The following is a 19,343-nucleotide window of genomic DNA, read 5'->3' on the forward strand; positions in this document are numbered from 1 at the left end:
ACATTTCCTCATTCATTCAGCCAACGAATGTCATGACATTCAGCGACAGAAGTAAAGTGCTTATGACGTGAATAGTGCTAGGCCCCAAGGAGGCACAGAGACCGTGAGGACTGGCAGTCAGCCTCCTCCTCGCTGTCTCCTCCAAGCACCGTGTTTGCTCGGTAGCTGTAAGATTTTTCTGGTTTCACTAAATAACTGATGTTCGGGAATTTAAGCAGAAAACAGGATTAAACAGAACAATTTAAGCTGGCCTACCAGCTGAAGTTTTAGATGGAAATCCAAGAAGAAAAGTTCTTCAATTGTGGCTATTAGTGGGATCCTGGTAAGACCTACGCTTTGGGGTGATCATTCATTGGAAGGCGGTATACCTAGGGATGCCTGGGTGGTTCAGTTGGTTAAGCGTTGGACTTCAGCTCAGGTCATGGTCTCGTGGTTCGTGGGTTCGAGTCCTGCGTCAGGCTCCATGCTGACAGTGCAGGGCCTGCTTGGGATTCTCTCTCGCTCTCTCTTTCTCTCTCCCTGCCCCTCCCCCACTCACGCTTTCTCTTTCAAAATAAATAAATAAACTTAAAAAAAAAAAAAAAGGAAGGCAGTATTGGAAGGGACTGGACTGATCCCGAAGTGCTGATATGAACCAGTCCCCAAGAGAGATGAATTCACAGAAGCAACTGGCAGACCACGTATATATCCACATGGTCCCTATGACAAAAACAAAAAGGAGAGAGACACAAACACTTGGTTATATTTACACAGAGCATCTGTAGTAGGCTTGCCAAGACCCTGACGCAGTGGTTGCCCCTGGGAAGGAACTTTGGTGGTTGTGGAGGGTAGGAAGGAAATCACTTCTCACGGCATATAGATTTTTTTTTTGTCTCTTTTGAATTACCTACCATGCCTCAGGTATTACCTACCGACTTCATCGCACCAAAAATTAAACTTGAACAACCAAACAAAATCTTCAGAAAAAGCTTAAAAGGCAGTGCATTCCACTGACTCCAGGGCAATCATTTTTTTTTTTTTTTTGGAACAAAGACACACTTTTGCTGCAAATAGTTAAATAATAGACCTTAACGGTCTATGTGCAAACAGGACCCAAGTGAATGCATTGCTAATTTCATGCACCCTTGTTTGACCACCAGGGAGTTATTTTTGTTTTCTCTGTCTCACTGTCTGTCTCTCTACCTCTCTCTGTAAATAATTTGTTTCTGCACATTGAATTCTGAAGAGCAGCTTGAGATCAGGTCAACGGTGATTTCAGATGTCCCTGTCTCCCTGCTTTGTGTTTGAAGTCTTTTCAGGAATGCACGGACCTTACAGCTATGGAAGTGGTTACCTCCTCCCAGCTACCAGGAAAGTGTTAGTTACAGTCCAAAGAGACGTCAGACCCAGCAGAGATCATTGTGCATTTCTTTTAAGCCTAAAACTTCCATCTATCGTTCATCCAGAGACTTGGACAGCCATGCTTCTCCCTCTGTAGAGGCATACCCTGAGCATCCAAAATGAGGCCCACATGACAAAGTGTCATGTAAAAATACTCGCCTTTAGGGCTTCTTGTTCACATGATTACTTAATAGTTAATAGTTTTCACTTGATATAAATACATGTGATATAATTTCAGGAAAAGTCTTTGTTGCATGTAGTTAACCTATTTACCCAGATAAATGTTTACATATGCAATAATGGACTTCCCAGGTTTTTTTGAATGAAGCACATATTCTATATTGGGTTTCTATTTTTATTTTTATTTTTTAAATTTAAATCCAAGTCAGTTAACATATAGCATATTAGTGGTTACAGGAGTAGAATTTAGTGATTCATCACTTCCATATAACACCCAGTGCTCATGTTGACAAGCGCCCTCCTCAGTGCCCATCACCCATGTAGCTCATCCCCCGCCCACCTGCCCTCCAGCAGCCGTCAGTCTGTTCTCTGTATTTAAGAGTCTCTTATGGTGTGCCTCCCTCTCTGTTTTTGTCTTATTTTTCCTTCCCTGGGTTTCTACTTTAAATTGGGCTTTTATTTACATTACGTATAATTATGTGTCACATATGTCATACTTCCCCCGGAACTGTTTGAATTATTTATATTATGTTTAAAATACCAAAATATAATTAACAATAAAGCTACAAAGTTGGAAATAAACTTGACTTTCATTCATATGTGAAATGAAGGTGACAGTTTTTTTTTCTTCAGAACTCAGATCCATCAAACAAATTTAGATAAGTGTTTTTTTTCTCCCCAGGGATATTTTAGTTTAAAAAATTATTTTAAAAAATACATGCTGTGATTCTACAGCCTTGTATACATTCAGTTTAGATATTTTTCCCCACTCAAGTAAAACTTACTAAGTTAAAACCCATAACTTCAAATTTCAATATAATTAAAACAAAATTGAGGGGCGCCTGGGTGGCTCGGTCGGTTAAGCGTCCGACTTTGGCTCAGGTCATGATCTCGCGGTCCGTGAGTTCGAGCCCTGCGTCGGGCTCTGTGCTGACAGCTCAGAGCCTGGAGCCTGTTTCGGATTCTGTGTGTCTCTCTCTCTGACCCTCCCCCGTTCATGCTCTTTCTCTCTCTGTCTCAAAAATAAATAAACGTTAAAAAAAAAATTAAAAAAAAAAAAACAAAATTGATCACCTATTTGAGGCCAAGTGACAAATTTAAACAAATTTTACATAATACATTGAATTTATATATGAATTATAGACAGCTCCAAAAGGGAGTACCATTTGAGATTACTTAGTTTACTTTAAAGTCACACTAGAAGTTTAAACTTCTTGGCTGGAAGTGTAAAACTTAGAATCGCTATCATGATGTCTTTTGAAACCTCTATTTGTTCGCAAGTATTTTCAACATCATGAGTCAAATACTAGCTGTATATTCTTTGCAAAGTAATCAGAACTAGCCAAAGAGGTTAAAGACCAAGGGAAAGTGAAGATTTCTGTTACAGTTCGATAGAAAGGAGAGTAAGAGTATGTCCACGAAATCATATGAGATAAAAATAATAGGGGAAAGAATGTCAATAAAGCTAGGAGGCAGAAAGAAGAAAAAAGAGATATTTGCTTCCGGCTTTCACGGACCTCAGCAGAGATTGGGTCCTATTGATAAATAATCTTTGGATACGATTTTTTTAATTTTTTAAATTTTTTTTATTTTTTGGATATGATTTTTTTGTAAGCCGAGAGCAGTCTACTTGCCTTTTATCAGGCTCAATTTCATTTCGTGGCATTCCACTACATCACAATTAATACGGACGTTGGTTTTTAAATGCATCTTCAGTCCTCTTATTTTTCATCCATCCTTTTTTTTTTTATTTAAAACAAATTAAATCTTTTTTTTAATTGAGAAAGGCATAGGTGTTAAGGAGAAAGGTCCCCTAGTACATATGGAATATATGTGGTCATGTTCTCTCTCTGAGCTTTTCCAGAGGCAGCTGTGGAATGTTAGAATTCATAGACGTTGACATATGTTTATGTAAGTCTTTTTGACCATCAGCAGAATTGAATTTCCATCTCTCACTATAGACTGTTGAAGCAGATGTGTGTTACTCCAGAAAAAGCCAAGTTTCCTCTCCCTTCTTTCTTTTACACTTTGTCATCGCTGCATTTTTTAGAATTCCAAAAGGTTATGGACAGTAACAAAAGAGGAACAAATAGCCATATTTATTTTTCCAGTATATTTCTAAGTTTCTGACTACAGCAAACCAGCTTTTCCAGTTGCCATGGTGAAAATTGAATTCCAGTCTCTTTCAGGAAGATGGCTGTTTTCAAAATTCATTTTTTTAATTAGGATTGTGATGGTCAATTCCTGGCATGGAGGCCACAAGGTTCTAGAAAAGAAACTGAGCATGCCTGAAAATCATGAGATTTTCAAGATGTGAATGAAAGAGTTATTTAAAATTAAAATTAAAAAACTATCTTTAAAAAAAACAAGAGATCAGTTATAGACTGAGAGCATTTATTTGGCAATTATTGGCTAATTTCATCAAGTCAGTGGAAATTGGTAAAAAAAAATTGCTACAAATTTTAAAGGGTTAGCCTCAGTTTTTAAAACTTTTAAGTTCACTTTTAAGTGTATATGCGAGAAGATTGGTCTGTCCATTAAAAATATAGAAGATGTAATATTAATATACCATAAAAATTAAAATTCCTACATTTGGCTAAAAAGTTCAAGAGATCTTGTTGTACCGCATAAAAGCATATGTTCTTAATATTTTTTATGTCAAATGCCAGATTCCCCTTTTTGTGTGAGACAGTTCCCTCAGTGTTCTCCTATTCTAATAGTTGGCTGACACATTCATGTGATTTTTTTTCTGCTTAAAAAATATATTGAGGGAGCACCTGGATGGCTCAGTCAGCGCGTGATCGACTCTAGATTTCAGCTCAGGTCATGATCCCAGGATCGTGGGTTCAAACCCCGCACCGAGCTCCGAACTGAGCACGGAGCCTGCTTATGAGTCTCTCTCTGCCCCTCCCCCACTCGCACACACGTGCTCTCTCTCAAAACAGAACACTAGACAAAAAAAAGAAAACAAAACATATTGCGTAATAGGACTTTCTAAATCAAGGGCAACAAAAAGCATAACTTCTTTATTCTCTATTTGTGTTTAAATAAGAGTTTTAAATTAGAGATTCTAAATGGAGACTGTCAGTTGGTCTGCTTAGTATTTAGGTTTTTTTTCCCTTTACTTAGTAGGTAAAATTTTATCTTTTTAATAAAGTCTTTGTATTTATTTTGAGAGACACAGAGACAGTGCAAGTTGGGGAGGGGCAGAGAGAGGGAGGGAGAGAGCAGCCAAGGCAGGCTCTGAGCTGTGAGTGCAGAACCCCCACTCAGGTCTCGAACTCACGAACCGTGAGATCATGACTGGAACCCAAACCAAGAGTGGGACGCTTAACCGACTGAGCCACCCAGGCATCCTTTAGTTGGTAATATTTTAAAGGGGGAAATTTTACGTAAGAATACAGATTTCCGGATTTTTGGAATGAGTGGAAAGTCTGGCAGTGCAGAGCATCTGCCCCCACCCCCACCTGCCACCTCCCAGCTCCTAGCGGTTCATATCGTAGGTTTTGCCCTTTGTGGTTTCTGTGTAGGCATTTGAATTTGCCATCCTTCATATAAGATTTACAATGTGTTATGGGTCTGAAAATCAGCTCTGAAAGCTGCTGAATTTTATTCCGGAATTCTGTGTAGGACAGTTTGGTTTTTTCAAAAAAAGATCAATGCTTTCATTTTAATTGGATTCGTAACTGATTGGCAGAAATGTGGGTCTTTTTAAATATGTTGCATTGAAATTCAGTATTGTTTTGCAGAGTTGTATTGCATTTCATTTTACTGATTGATGATCTTTTGAGTAAAGGCATTTATCCAGTAAAGGAACACAGTTTATGACCAAGACTCTCCAAACATAAGGCTAATCTTCTAAATGGACAAGTGAAATAAAGCCCAGTCTTTAAACCCACTTTCACTGAGCACCCCCCCCTCCCCGCCCCGTGGACTAGAGACCCATCGTTCACCTAAAGTTGACAAAGAAGCAGTTCCCACCTCTTTCTAGGGAAATTAAATACACGTAGAAATAAAGACAAAATAGAGTATGAAGTGAGCAATGGCCCACGAGAATTTCAGGGAGAGCGCTCTGGGAGTTGGGGGCCAGGAGGTTCTTCTTCCGTCTAGGGGGTTCGGTGAAAGCCAAGTGGACTTGGACCTGTGTGTTTCTCAAGTTCATTCTACCTTCTTACATGACAAAATCGGTCTGGAGCATGATGGGTGACCATGTGGACACGAGGGGGAGAGAGAGAGAGAGCAAGGGGCCCCAGCGTGAAATGCTGGGGTGGGCAGGTATACTCAGGTGTTAGCACTGACTCGTCATGGGATGGAATGTTTGAAACTGGACCTGGTAAATAAAGATCCAGGTGCGTTGCTACAACCCAACTCTTTCCTTTATTTTTCTGTTCACACTACTCCAAAGTCCTTGTTTTGGGTCATTTGGCCTCATTTGGCATGGGTGCATCACTTGATAACTATTACTTTTATGCTATATTGTCTGCCTCACGAGTACAAAGGTGGACTTAAGACTGGCAAAGATTGTAAGGTGATCGTTCCAAGTGGCACAGATTATTGTTAATATGCTTTTTTTTTAATTACCATCCGCATGAACCCAAACCTTAGAAAAAAGTCCTGGAGGGGCGCCTGGGTGGCGCAGTCGGTTAAGCGTCCGACTTCAGCCAGGTCACGATCTCGCGGTCCGTGAGTTCGAGCCCCGCGTCAGGCTCTGGGCTGATGGCTCGGAGCCTGGAGCCTGTTTCCGATTCTGTGTCTCCCTCTCTCTCTGCCCCTCCCCCGTTCATGCTCTGTCTCTCTCTGTCCCAAAAATAAATAAAAAACGTTGAAAAAAAAAAAAATTAAAAAAAAAAAAAAAAAGTCCTGGAGGGGTGCCTGGGTGGCTCAGTCGGTTAAGCGTCCGACTTCGGCTCAGGTCATGATCTCACGGTCCAAGCCCCGCGTCAGGCTCTGTGCTGACAGCTCAGAGCCTGGAGCCTGCTTCAGATTCTGTGTCTCCCTCTCTCTCTGACCCTCCCCCGTTCATGCTCTGTCTCTCTCTGTCTCAAAAATAAATAAACATTAAAAAAAAAAAAAGTCCTGGAGAACTTGTGGACATCCATTACCCTTCTCCTTTGCAACAAGAGAAGTACTTATCCAGTTTAATTTTCAGTTTTGCAGTACTGGCTGAAACTCAGAGAAGGAAAGTGACTTTCCCAAGCTCCCACAGTGTAAGTTACTGGCAGTAGAAGGACTAGAACCCGAGTCTCATGTTCCTACTCCAGTACACGTTCCATGGCAACTTGTTAACCATAAGAAATACTTTTCAACACTGTGTATTCTTACAGACTTTTTTTTGGCTTCATTTGGCAAACGTAATGTACCTGTGTAATACTGCTCAGGGCAAATACGTTTTATGTGAGACCAGCAATGAACGAATGCTGTTTGCAATGAATCGTGACTGTATATAGGGTGAATGATTATCCCCATTTCCCAAGATGGAGAAGTTGCCTGAGAACATGGGACTCTGGGTGCAAAAAAACAGACACTTGGCCACAGTGTTTGTCTGTTACTTACAAAACTTTGTTCTGGAAACATCCACATCTTCCACCGGATAGTTACAAACAAAAGATTTGTTGTACATTTCTGTAGGTTGATTACTGTTCTGTTAGGAGTTTGTGTAATTCCTTGCTGCCATCTAGTGGTGAAATACAGAAGAGCCTTAGTAATTCCCAATTTTCAATGTAACATTTTAACGTTGGAAGGCTCCGACACAAAAACCAGCTGGTCAAATTAACTTAAGTCAGGAGATTGTTAGTAACTAGTTAGCATTAAGAACGCTTAAAGCGGGGCGCCTGGGTGGCTCAGTCGGTTGAGCGCCGACTTCAGCTCAGGTCACGATCTCACGGTCCGTGAGTTCAAGCCCTGCATCGGGCCCCTGTGCTGACAGCCCGGAGCCTGTTTCAATTCTGTGTCTCCCTCTCTCTGACCTTCCCCCATTCATGCTCTGTCTCTCTCTGTCTCAAAAATAAATAAACGTTAAAAAAAAAACACTTAAAGTGATCAAACGCAGACATCTTGGATGAATTGAAAACTCTGCTTTTAATTTTCACGTACAGTAGCTTTCCATGAGCAATGCCTTTCATAGTGTTTTTTAAACTCTTTTATTTAAGTCTATTTTACATAGACTGGAGCATCCATATCATAAGTACGTAGGCGTCAACTTCCATGTCGTGAACCTGCAGATGATGTCATTAGCCACCCCTCCCCAAACAGAACCACTGAGTTTTAGCACCATTTTCTCGAGGTGGTACATTATATAAAATAGAACGATACAGTATGTATGCTTTGTTTACAGCTTCTCATGTGGCATTTTAATACTAAAGTAACTCATGTTTCTTTTTAACCTGTAAAATAAAACTAATAGAGACAATTAGAGAGATCCCTGCCTTTGGAGGGAGCAGAGGTATGCATGGGAGGTGCGTTTATGCGTGCACTGTGCAGGAGGATGTACCGCCATATTCACATGTGTGCAGGAATGGGACTCTGACACGCTCTGTCTTATAACCTTTGTTCCTTCTGTTTCCTCCACAATTTCTTGGGAACATTGTTCCATTTATAAGATTTCCTATTCAACAGAACAGCATATCTTAAACAGGTATGTGCCTCCTCCAAGAGGACCGAGTCCTGTTTTGTGGCCCACATGTTGGATTATGGGATCTTGGCAGGAAGGCTGTGGCAGGGGAAGAGGGCCTGGTGGGGAGGAGGGTCCTGCCGTCATGGGGCCTCTGCTCAGAAGCCCTGCTCCCCTCCCATCTACAGAGCTGCTCTGTGCCTGGCCAGGTGACCATGGGTCACACACTGAATGCTCTTCTGTTCTCTTCTTCATTTCCTGCAGCATTGGTATCATCTATGGTTTTGTGGCAAACCACCACCTGAGGGCCCAGATCGAAAAGACTCGGAAACTGGCAGACAGCAACTTCAGAGACTTGAGAACTCTCCTGAACGGAGCTCCAGCGGTAAAAACCACACTTGTACATCCGTGATGCTTTGTGTTTGGGCCTCTCAGAGTCCCTGTATGTATCTGGGACCCCCTTTGGATGTCTAGAGACCCAGTAAATCAGCATAGACAGGTGCTATCCTCATCTTATAGATGAGGAAATAAAGGCCCAACAAGTGATTTTCAAAAGAGTATAAAAGCGTAATTGCAGAACTGGTGTCGTTATTTTGTTATTTTATTTATTTTACTTTATTTTAAGGTACAACAGGAGCTCCTGGGTGGCTCAGCCGGTTAAGCATCTGATTCTCGGTTTTGGCTCAGATCGTGATCTCATGGTTTTGTGGGTTCGAGCCCCATGTTGGGCTCTGTGCAGACAGTGCAGAAGCTGCTTGGGATTCTCTCTCTCTCCCTCTCTCTCTGCCCCTCTCCCACTCACACTGTCTCTGTCTCTCCCAAAATAAATAAATACACTTTAAAAAAAATTAATTATTTTAAGGTATAACATAAGATTATAATACTTATTATAAAACTGCTTAACTATCTTAAGGGTCTCGTGATTTTTTTATTTTTTATTTTTTTTTAAAAGTTTATTTTTGAGACAGAGAGAGACAGAGCATGAATGGGGGAGGATCAGAGAGAGGGAGACACAGAATCTGAAACAGGCTCCAGGCTCTGAGCCGTCAGCACAGAGCCCGACACGGGGCTCGAACTCACGGACCGCGAGATCATGACCTGAGCCGAAGTTGGCTGTTTAACCGACTGAGCCACCCAGGCGCCCCAGTGATTTTTTTAAAAAGAAAAATCTGGGTGCTATTATCCTTTCCCTTTGGGAATACCTGCCATTTGTGTGCAGTCACTCTTGTCATGAAAATTTTCTGCTTTATAAATACCCATTTGCTAGTATCTGTACAGTTGTGTAGAATTCCTCGGGAAGGGGACACTGAGACACATGCATGCACACACACACACACGCATGCACATGCACACACATGCACACACACACGCATGAACACACACATACATGCACACTCAGAAGTTGTTTTGGGGAGAAGGGGAACAGGATGGCTGGAGGGCACATTTTTTTCTGTATCCCAGAAGCATGTTAATGTCTTGCCTGTATAAAATACTGTTTTTAAAGATATCTGAGCAGAAAGCAGCTTAAATAATTGATGCTGGGATGATGGGTACCAGAATGTGCAGAAGGATGCCCTCCTGTTGAATTCACTAATCAGAGCCCACTAGGATCCATGGGCTTTTTCACACAGAAATGCACTCTTCTAAGTTTAGTCTACCAAAACAATACTAACACATTAAATATTGTATCAGTTTTTAAAAATGTGGTTAGAACTAGGGGTGCCTGCGTGGACCAGTCGGTTAAGCGGCCGACTTCGGCTCGGGTCATGATCTCATGCTTCATGAGTTCGAGCCCCACGTCGGGCTCTGTGCTGACAGCTCAGAACCTGGAGCCTGCTTCGGATTCTGTGTCTCCCTCTCTCTCTGCCCCTCCCTGCCCTGCACTCTGTCTCTCTCAAAAATAAATAAACATAAAAAAAAAAGAGAGAGGTGGATCTGTTTCCAACCCCTTGAATCTGGTCTGTGCCTGTGACTTGCCATGGCAAGAAGAACGCAGTGCACGTGACCCTGGCCTCAAGCTCCCAGAGACCTTGCAGTGTTCGCTCTCATTCCCTTGCTGCCAGGACCATCATGTGAAAACACCCAGACTGGCCACTTGGAAGATGAGAGGCCATGTCAGGAGAGGGGCCCATTTGTCCCCAGGGGAGCCGGCCCCGCCCAGACTCTCAGAATCAGGAGAAAGTATAAATCATGCTTCCTGAGCCAAGAAGTTTTGGAGTGTTATTAGGAAGTCTGGGTATCAGAACATATAAGCGTCTTTAAGAACCTGCTTTATTTTTTTTCATGTTTGGATTCAGGGTAGTTTTTGTATGTTAAATCTCTTTTTACTGTGGCTTTGAACTTTAGAAGAGGTCTCATGCAATTTTACTTTATTTTATTTTATTTTTTAGGAAATCAGCTATATCCTGAGCCAGTACACCACCACTAAGGAAAAGGCATTCTCAGATCTGGATAGTGAGTAAGACTTAAAATTGCCTCGAATTCATTCGTTTGTTTGTTTGTTTGTTTGTTTTGGCTAGAAGATGCGAGGACCATCTCCCATAAAACATGGGCTAAGGGATAAAGTATGCGATGTCTACAATTTCTTCATGAAAGTTGGAGCAAAACAGAACAATTCCCAACAGTGACAATTTGCAGCTTGTTACCTGATGAGTAAAGCCCAGCTTTTATTGTAAAAATGCTTTTGCTTTCTTTAGTCAGAAGTGTTTGTTCTTCATTCCCCTTGTGACAGAGGAGATGGGTCTCTGTCAGGTCCCTTGTTACAGACAGCAGTGGGCTCCCAGAGAAACCAGTGGGCTTCAGAAATCGAGGGGCGGGCAGTGCTGGTCCCTGCGGGTCCGCGAGGAGTTCACACACAGCCTGGCTCAGTGGTTCTCAACCAGGAGCTGGTTTGCCCTCCAGGCGACATGTGGCAACATCTGGAGACATTCTGGTTGTCCCTACAGTGAGGGTGGGGACAGAGCTACTGGCACCTGTTGGTAGCGGCCAGGGATGCATCCAGACACCCTACGACACATAGGACAGCCCCCACAACCAATTATCCAGCTCAAGACATTGATAGTGCCGATGTTGGGAACCCCGGGCCTTGCTGGAAAGATTAGAGATAACGGTTGCAGCTCAACTTCATCAACATTGTGTTTCCAGGACAGATCCCGCCCCCGCCCGCGCTAACCGCTAACCGAATGCTGAGCATTCCTGTGAATACTTCTATAAACTAAAAATGGCATAAAGCAAAGAAACGATTACCGTTAATTTATACGGGAAATGTTTTGAGCGTTCCCAGACCCCCAAAATCACCTCTCTTAGGCTTTCCTGATATCATGGGACACATCTTGCTAACGGATGCATACGACTGATGGAGATACAGCCCAGATGCTCACAGACACGGCTCGGAGCTCTGGTGCTTGCGCCTGAGATGCTGGGTGTGGTTCCCGCGGAAGGCGCTGGGGGGCGCCACTCTTGCTGTCTCTGGGCTCGTCTCGCTGCAAAACCAGCGATGAGCGATGTTTTCATCAAAGCAAAAATCCTTTACCTTAGTGAAAACTGGTACTAACGTAGGTCTTTCGTAAAGGCTAAACATGCATAGTCTGAACTTCCGGAGAGCCGGGGACACCTGCGCGTTTAAATGCCGAGTCCGCAGGTATGGGAACTGCGGGTGTGGGAACTTTGAATAGCGTGAAGAAAATCTCGGCAAGAATCAGCACGTAGGTGGGGTGGAGGACGAAAAAAAGGGGCCTTCGGGGCAGGCGAGACCACAGATGGATGACTTTCTAGGAAAGGAAGTCCCACAGGGGGAGGCGAATGCAGGTAAGGGGTGGGGGGGCAGAAATTCGTGGATCCTACCCTCATAGCCCCTTCTGCTTCTTGGGATTTAGATGTTAAATCATTGCTGGGAGGCGGAATTCACGAACAGCTGAGACCTAAAGTGATCCCCGCGCTTGATGACATCAAAGCCATGGCAGAAGGTAAGCACCGTGACGGAAATGGGTGAGAGAATATTCCCCCTGGAGGTCTCTGGCTTCCCAGGATCCCGCTCCCCTTTTCTCATTTTTCCTGGATGCAGACATGCCCACAGGCCAAGTCCAGACACACGCCGTGGCAATGGTGTGGCTTGTTGGTTTGTTTGCTTAAAAAGCTTGAGCCTGAGAAGTTGTACTCATTATCTCAAAGTCCTTTGAAATAACAACAGCAGAATCCGATAGGAGCCTGCCACGTCTTTTCGTAAATATAGTTCTAGAAAGGCAGCCCCGCTCCTCTGGTGAGGTGGCATCTAAGGTGGCTTTCACACTGTGGCTGACAGCAGAGTTGAACATTGGCAGGACCCCGTGGACCACAAAGCCTAACTATTGATTCTCTGCGCCTTTACAGAAAAAGCTTGTGGGCTCTTGCTATAGAAGATGAGCAGCCTAGAGAATTTTAGGTCTGGGGTGGGGGTGGGGTCTATTGGTTACTCTTTCCTTTTCCCTGGAAAAAACCACCTTTGGGAAAGAAGAATCTGCACACGTTTTAAGACACCATAGACAGTGATATAAGTGAGCAGATATGCGGATTTGAAGAAACTACATATTCAATTGCAGTGAGTCAAAGCTCTCCTAGACGCTTCCAAATGTTGAGGAGATGTCTGTGCTTAGTATTTCATAGAGAGGACAATGTCACCTACTTGCCACATTCGTCATTCAGCCACCATGAATGTGGCTGTCATGAGCCAGTATTCCTGAGAATACAGCCCACAAAGGAAGAAACAGTGTAGAAGTGAGAAAATTATGCCCGCTCGTTTTGGCGTTCCTCCCTGACACCCCCCACTTAAGAGTTCAAAGACTCAGGTGATGTATGGAAACAGGGTGATGTGCAGAACAGGCCAGGAGTTGGTAAGATTACTTTTAACCAACTGATCAGTCTTTCCTTGCTCTCTCCTTGGCCCTGCAAAAGGTCTACCTGCAACTGAAGGTGTGACCTCTGCTGTTGATGCCTTAGATGCTACCCCCCCCCCCCGCCCAACACCTGTTCTCCGCATCACCACCCATGTCCTACCAATGCAAGGAAACTGAGGCCCAGAGAAGGGATGTGACTGCAGGACAAGCATCCATGCCTCCTGCCTTCCTTTCTTAGAGTTTTACATGTAGCCCCTTCCTTCCTCCCTCCCTCCTTCCCTCCCTTCCTGCCTTCCTTCCAAACCTGGCCCCTGCCTATCATTCCAATCATTTTTTGTCTCGACCCTCCAGCCCCCAAACCTTCCATTCCAAGCCATGAACCTCAGTATTATTCTTCTGTGGGTCTCCAAAGGCATCATTCCCTCCCAGACCCTTTTACTGCGTGTGCTTTCTCTGTGTGAAGTGCCACAGGACCTTCCCAACATCTTCTTACTACATACCAAACCACAGCTAAGTGTTCTGTTCTCTGCACGCTTCACCTCATGTCTCCTTTTCCCGTCCCAGAGCATGACAACCTCCTAATTTCTGCTCCTTACCTTGTGACCCTAAACGTACAGCTCATTTGTGGTATTTACAGCACCGCCCCCTACCCGCCCACCCCCCACCTTTGATAGGCAACGAGCTCCTTAAGGGCAAGACGTGTTGATATTGCTCATGTCTCTATGCCCCTAACTTGTGTCTGGGGACAGCCCAGCAGAGTGTCTGGCCTGGAGTAGGTTCTCATTTCTGGAACGTATAAAGAAAGGCCTGAAGCCCTTACCTTCATTTTCCAAGTTTGGAATCCTGTAACTTCACTGGTTATAGAGTAGAAAATGGATTATATTCTTCCGTAGTCCTGCCTCAGTTGCGAGGCAACTCCTTTCGACTTCATGAGCTTCCTGATCTTTTACTTTTAATGTCTGTAATCATTTGATTTTTTTTTAGTTGCCCTCGATGTGCTTTATGGATATATCTATCTATTCAAATCAGGGTACGGTTGTTTTCATTTGCTTTGGGAACTTTGCAGACAGTTCTTACACTTAGAGATCTTTGGGAGGTGCCATTGATGTGCTATCAATGCCAAAGATCGTTGGAGTGGCGTAAACAACAGGAAGCCTATCACACAGGACAAGATATTGCAGGTATGGCAGTTCCAAAGTTGGTGGATTCGGGGGTTCAGCACTGTCAAGGAGCCTTCATGCTCTTGCCCTGTCCTGTGGTTAGTAGGAGATATTACATCACCACCAGGATCAGACTACGGAAGGAGGTAAGGGTCTGTTGGCTCCTCATTCCCTCACTGGGAGGACCATCACTCCTGGAAAATGCCAACCTTCCACTGCCCACATCTCTGGCATTGCTCTTGCTGATGATCCGCCATGTCCCCTCATCATAGCCTTGTGTGTCTTCACCAATGGATTGAAGATGATGTGGGCTGGCTCTGTGACATTGACAGTCAGATGTCTCCAGTCATCTGTCTTGTCTTATTTTAATATCTCTTGAGTAACTATGTGCCATTTTCCCTGACACATATAGAACATCTGTCTCTATCTGGCTTTGAAGTAAGTGGATTATTTGCTCATGTAACTGATATCTGGCTTCAGGTAAGGCTTGATCTAGTGGTGAGATTCTCTCCACCAAGCTTTTCTCTATAACGCCTATATCACTCTAATGCAAACTCCCCCTGTAGTTGCAAGAGGGCTGACACTAGCCTCATCACTACTCCTCCTCAACCAGATTTCCCTCCAGTTGGGCCATCTGGGTTTCTACGGCCATCTGTGGACCAGTGCTACACAGGGGAAGTGGTTTGGCTAGAGGTAGTCAGGCCCCACTCCTTAAGCCAGAGGTGGGACCCATGTGATTGAAACACAAGTCTGCTGCAGCACGGGAGACAGGTGACATGGTTTCCGAGATGCCAACCACCAAAGTCCACAGCAAGTTTTTGTAGAAATGATTGGCTATAAAGTAGTATTTAGAAAGCTTTTGAGTGTTAAGGGCCTGCCACATAGCAGGTACTTTTCCTAAACCCTCTTAGTGCTCCCAAGAGCTCTGTGCAATGGGTATAGTCACCTCCATTGTACCAACTCAAGACAGTAAGGCTCAGAGATGATGTAACTTGTCCAAGACCAGGTACCTGGGAAATGGTGGACTGGGATTCAGATGCGGGTCTGCCTATAAAGCCTGTGTTGCCTGGTCTGCACTAGATGGTATTTGGGTACATTTGAGAGTGTTAAGATGTAGGGTGTTTCTGTGCCGTCCATGGGAAGACATCACAGAGTAACTTTGGGAGAGGAGTTAGGAATCTGGAGTTTGAGTGTGCTGTGGCCACGGGATGATGCCAGGCATTTGGAAAATTGGTCTTCCAAGATCTCCTCCAGCTCCAAAATTATGTGATGGTAAATTCTGTGCAAAAATATACGAATGATGTAATGTGCTTGGCATGTACCTTTACTTGTGGCCCATCATTTGCCCAATCTTCAATGTTTGAATTAGAATTCTCTCTGGATTAAAGGCAATTAAAGCGGATTGTATTTTTCTCTTCAGTGCTTCCTGCAATAGGGTTAAAGTTTTATTTGTCTTTAAGACAGCCTGAGTAAATCACAGTTCAGCTTCTGGTGTTGTCAGAGCTTTTAAAAGTATGCTTAATAAACTGCTTTGACAATATATTTTTGTTCTTGAGGGGTCACTCTCCTGGAGGTAATGCAGGACCAGGTCAATGTGTGGAGTAGACAGAGGAAACCCTTCTTCAATCTCCCTGCTCTAAAACTCCATTTAATCTATTACCCTCGGACAGAGGACATATCTGATACGAAACTGCTAAGAACAGATACTACACTGGATCTTAGCCAAAAGGCTGAGAAGCGATGCCTTGACAATTTTTTTGCTTAAAATTCTTTGCAGCTTTCCGTGTTTAGTGGCTTTGCAGAGAGCAGAAACATGCATATTGATTTGTGTAAATCTTATTTGAGCTTCAGATCAGGACCTACAAAGGAAATGTGCTATGAGCTGGTAAAATGCTAATTAACCAAAATTGAGAATCTGAAATATCTTTCCAGTGACTTCAGATGCATAATATACGTGATCTTGCTAGGTCTGGAATGACTCCCGGATCCAGTAGATATTTTATAGACATAAAATGCTTCGAAGCCTTTGGGGAAAAATGTGTATTTATTACCTCTGAGTCTTTCTCGGGTCTGACAGAATAGTGCCCATAACCCAGAATGTCTATAGACCTCATTTCAATGGACACACGTATTCTGGACCATCAATTTATTTTATTATCCATCATTTTAGGTTATTGTTTATTTCTTGCCTTAAAAATTTACCTTGCCTCTAAATGGAAAGGACTAGGAGGGGTAAACCACATTAAAATGTGAGGTATGTGTTGTGTGATGTGAAGTGTGTTTTGCCATACTCTTTTGCATGGCCATGAATACAGAGCTCCGCAGCTCAGAAAAACCAGGATAGCAAACAGTTATCAAGGATTTCCTAATGCAAGCACGTGTCCTAGGCTGTGAGGCTGCCCACATAGTACCGATGGACTCACTGCCATGGAGGAGGTCCTTCTGATCGATCCGACCCCCACCTTTCATGATGACTGTGGTGGTGGTTTCACCATTTTCAGATGAGGAGATTGCTAAAGAACATTCAGGATTCAGTTTCCGGTGACCAGAAAATAGCAAAGCTGGGATCTGCACCTACACCCGCCTGAATCCAAAACCACGTTCTTGAACTGTTGCTCTGTGTTTGGTTCCAGCTATTTGAATACTCCTAGCAAAGCTAGGTCCGGGCGTGATCAGTGTTTATGTGCGTCGAAACTGCTCGGGGCTGAAGATGCCAGCTTGTTGGGGCTACAGCCCCTTTTCCTGCCGTTACTGCTCCTGTGCAGGCCACTTAATGCTACACCTACATGCCCTGTTGTGTCCCTGAGTTGGTTCTTGCTCTCTCTTTTTGTCTGAAAAGCGTGCAGGTGGGAAAGCTGAGCTGGTTGGAGTTGCTTGCTGAGGAAGCCAAGCATGTCCCTATATTCCCCTCTTAGGCTCCTCTGGTTGCCTTCCAGTGTCATCTAGAAGTTCGCCTCAAGTTCCTTTAGGGTATTTGGTAGATGAGAAGGAATTTTGCCATTGGCAGCCTGGTGGGTGCCTCTGTTCTAAAGCAAGGTGTGTTCCTACAGCAATCAAAGAGACCAAAGAAGCCCTATTGAATGTGAACAATACCTTAAAGGAGCTGAAAAAGTCAAGCGCGCAACTGAACACCAGCCTCAGTGACGTTAAAAGGGACCTGGAACAATCACTCAATGACCCCATGTGCTCTGCACCTCCAGTGGCTACCACTTGCAACAACATCAGAACGTCTCTAAGCCAGCTGGATGACAATACCAACATGGATCAGGTGAGGGGACTCTGCTACGGAGCAGTGTCTTTGGGACAACCGTGCAGGACTCAGTGTGGGTACACCTGTCCAGTGGACAGTGGCCTGGGTGTCTGTCAGCCTGTCCTGGTTATCTGATCGCCACATGGGCATGGCTGCAGCAGGAGAGAAAGGATAATGGGAAACCCCTTTCAAGTGTTCTCTGCAATAGATTTGATGGAAGCTACCAGAATGAATTCAGCTTTAAAAGGAAAAAAGAGGGGCACCTGGGTGGCTCAGTCGGTTAGGCATCCGACTTCGACTCAGGTCATGATCTCGCAGCTTGTGGGTTCGTGCCCCACATCAGGCTCTGTGCTTGCAGCTCAGAGCCTAGAGCCTGCTTTGGATTCTGTGTCTCCCTCTCTCTCTGCCCCTCTCCTGCTCCTGCTCTGTCTCTCTCTCTCTCTCTCTCTCTCTCTTTCTCTCTCAAAAATAAATAAGCATAGAAAGAAAGAAAGAAAGAAAGAAAGAAAGAAAGAAAGAAAGAAAGAAAAGAAAGAAAGAAAAAGAAAGAAGTGTGTGTTTTTGTAGACTTCTAAAAATTAAAATATATTTTCAAAGGGCATGCCTACTACATTAACCATTTATATCTAAATAGAAGTAATTCTCCTATTCCAAAGAGAAAATTAGGGGGAAAAAGAGAATTTGGAGCATCTTGAAAATATAAAGTCCCAAGATACAGATAAAATAATCACATCTACTCATGATTTTTAATTTATCGAGATAGCGGTATATACATGCCACATTTTTTCTAAAATAATATTTTAATATATAAAATCTACTCTTCTCACCTTCCTATTTCATGGGCCAATACTACGCAGACTCTTCATCTTCAGCCTCTGTGTCTACATATCTACCACCATCACTGTGGTCACCATTGAATAGCTTTTCAGAGACTGGGATTTTCACTTGCATTGAAATTGTTTGAACTCAAGTCTTTTGGGGAGGGAGGTAACTTTTTATTCTGTTGTCTTTTTAAACATGCAAAAAATTTGCAAGGATGGTAAGAGGAACTTCTTCACCCTTTACTCTGACTTGCCAATTGCCACCATTTTGCTTCATTTGCTTCCTTATATTTTCTTTGTTTCTCCATTTGTGTATCTCCCGTCTACTCATTATCATGTATACATATAAAGTATGATGCATGTTGTGTTTTTCTCAATCATCTGGCGATAAGTTTTGGACAATATGTCCTTTTACCCCTAACTATTTCCGTGCATTTCCTAAACGTACACAACCTTTTGGACAGTTATCAAAATTAGGACATGTAATGCTGACCCAAGACTCCTGACTAGTCCATAGTTTATATTCAAATTTTGTGGATGTTTTTAAAAAACTGACAGCTGTTTTTTTTTCTCCAGTCTAGACACCGGTCCAGAGTCACACCTGGTCTTTACTTGTCATGTCTGTTTAGGCCCTTCAATCTTGGACAGTCCCCAGCCTATCTTCTTCTTTTTTAACTTTCACATTTTTGAAGACCACAGGCCATTTGTTTTATGGAAGGACCCATGACTTAAGTTTATCTGGTGTTCCCCCGTGATTAGATTTGAGTTATGCATGTTTCCCGGGGGTATCACAAGAGTGATATTGTGTCCTTCTTGGTACATCGTGTCAGAAGGTCCATGATGTTTGTCTCAGTGTTGGCAAGAAACAGAACACTTTAAACCCAGGTATGATGCTATAATGGAAACTTCATTCCAGACCACTCAACAGTATAACTATTGCCTGTATTATTTATGACTTTGTTCAACAGTATTCGGTACCTGAAATTGTGAGGTCATCCACATTCGCTCTGTGTTAAATTTCTTTCCTGCATTTTGAGCTAACTGCAACAGAAACCCACCAAACATCTAAAA

General features: G+C 43.3%; 1 protein-coding gene and 1 non-coding gene across 9 annotated transcripts in view; one reads left to right on the forward strand and one right to left on the reverse strand.

Moving 5' to 3' along the window:
- Positions 1-19,343, forward strand: part of PROM1 (prominin 1) — a 134,992-nt gene that overhangs the window by 80,725 nt on the left and 34,924 nt on the right. For all 8 annotated transcript variants that reach the window (XM_042936847.1, XM_042936843.1, XM_042936845.1 and 5 more), the window contains 4 exons: positions 8,435-8,555; positions 10,561-10,624; positions 12,046-12,135; positions 17,252-17,469. In XM_042936847.1, the coding sequence (XP_042792781.1) occupies positions 8,435-8,555; positions 10,561-10,624; positions 12,046-12,135; positions 17,252-17,469 (493 nt within the window). The remainder of the gene's footprint in view (positions 1-8,434; positions 8,556-10,560; positions 10,625-12,045; positions 12,136-17,251; positions 17,470-19,343) is intronic.
- On the reverse strand, positions 15,754-15,943 carry LOC122218859. The gene has a single exon (XR_006202167.1). It is a non-coding gene; the product is annotated as a U2 spliceosomal RNA (small nuclear RNA).

This window comes from Panthera leo, chromosome B1, assembly GCF_018350215.1.
Source record: "Panthera leo isolate Ple1 chromosome B1, P.leo_Ple1_pat1.1, whole genome shotgun sequence".
Classification (NCBI taxonomy): domain Eukaryota; kingdom Metazoa; phylum Chordata; class Mammalia; order Carnivora; family Felidae; genus Panthera; species Panthera leo.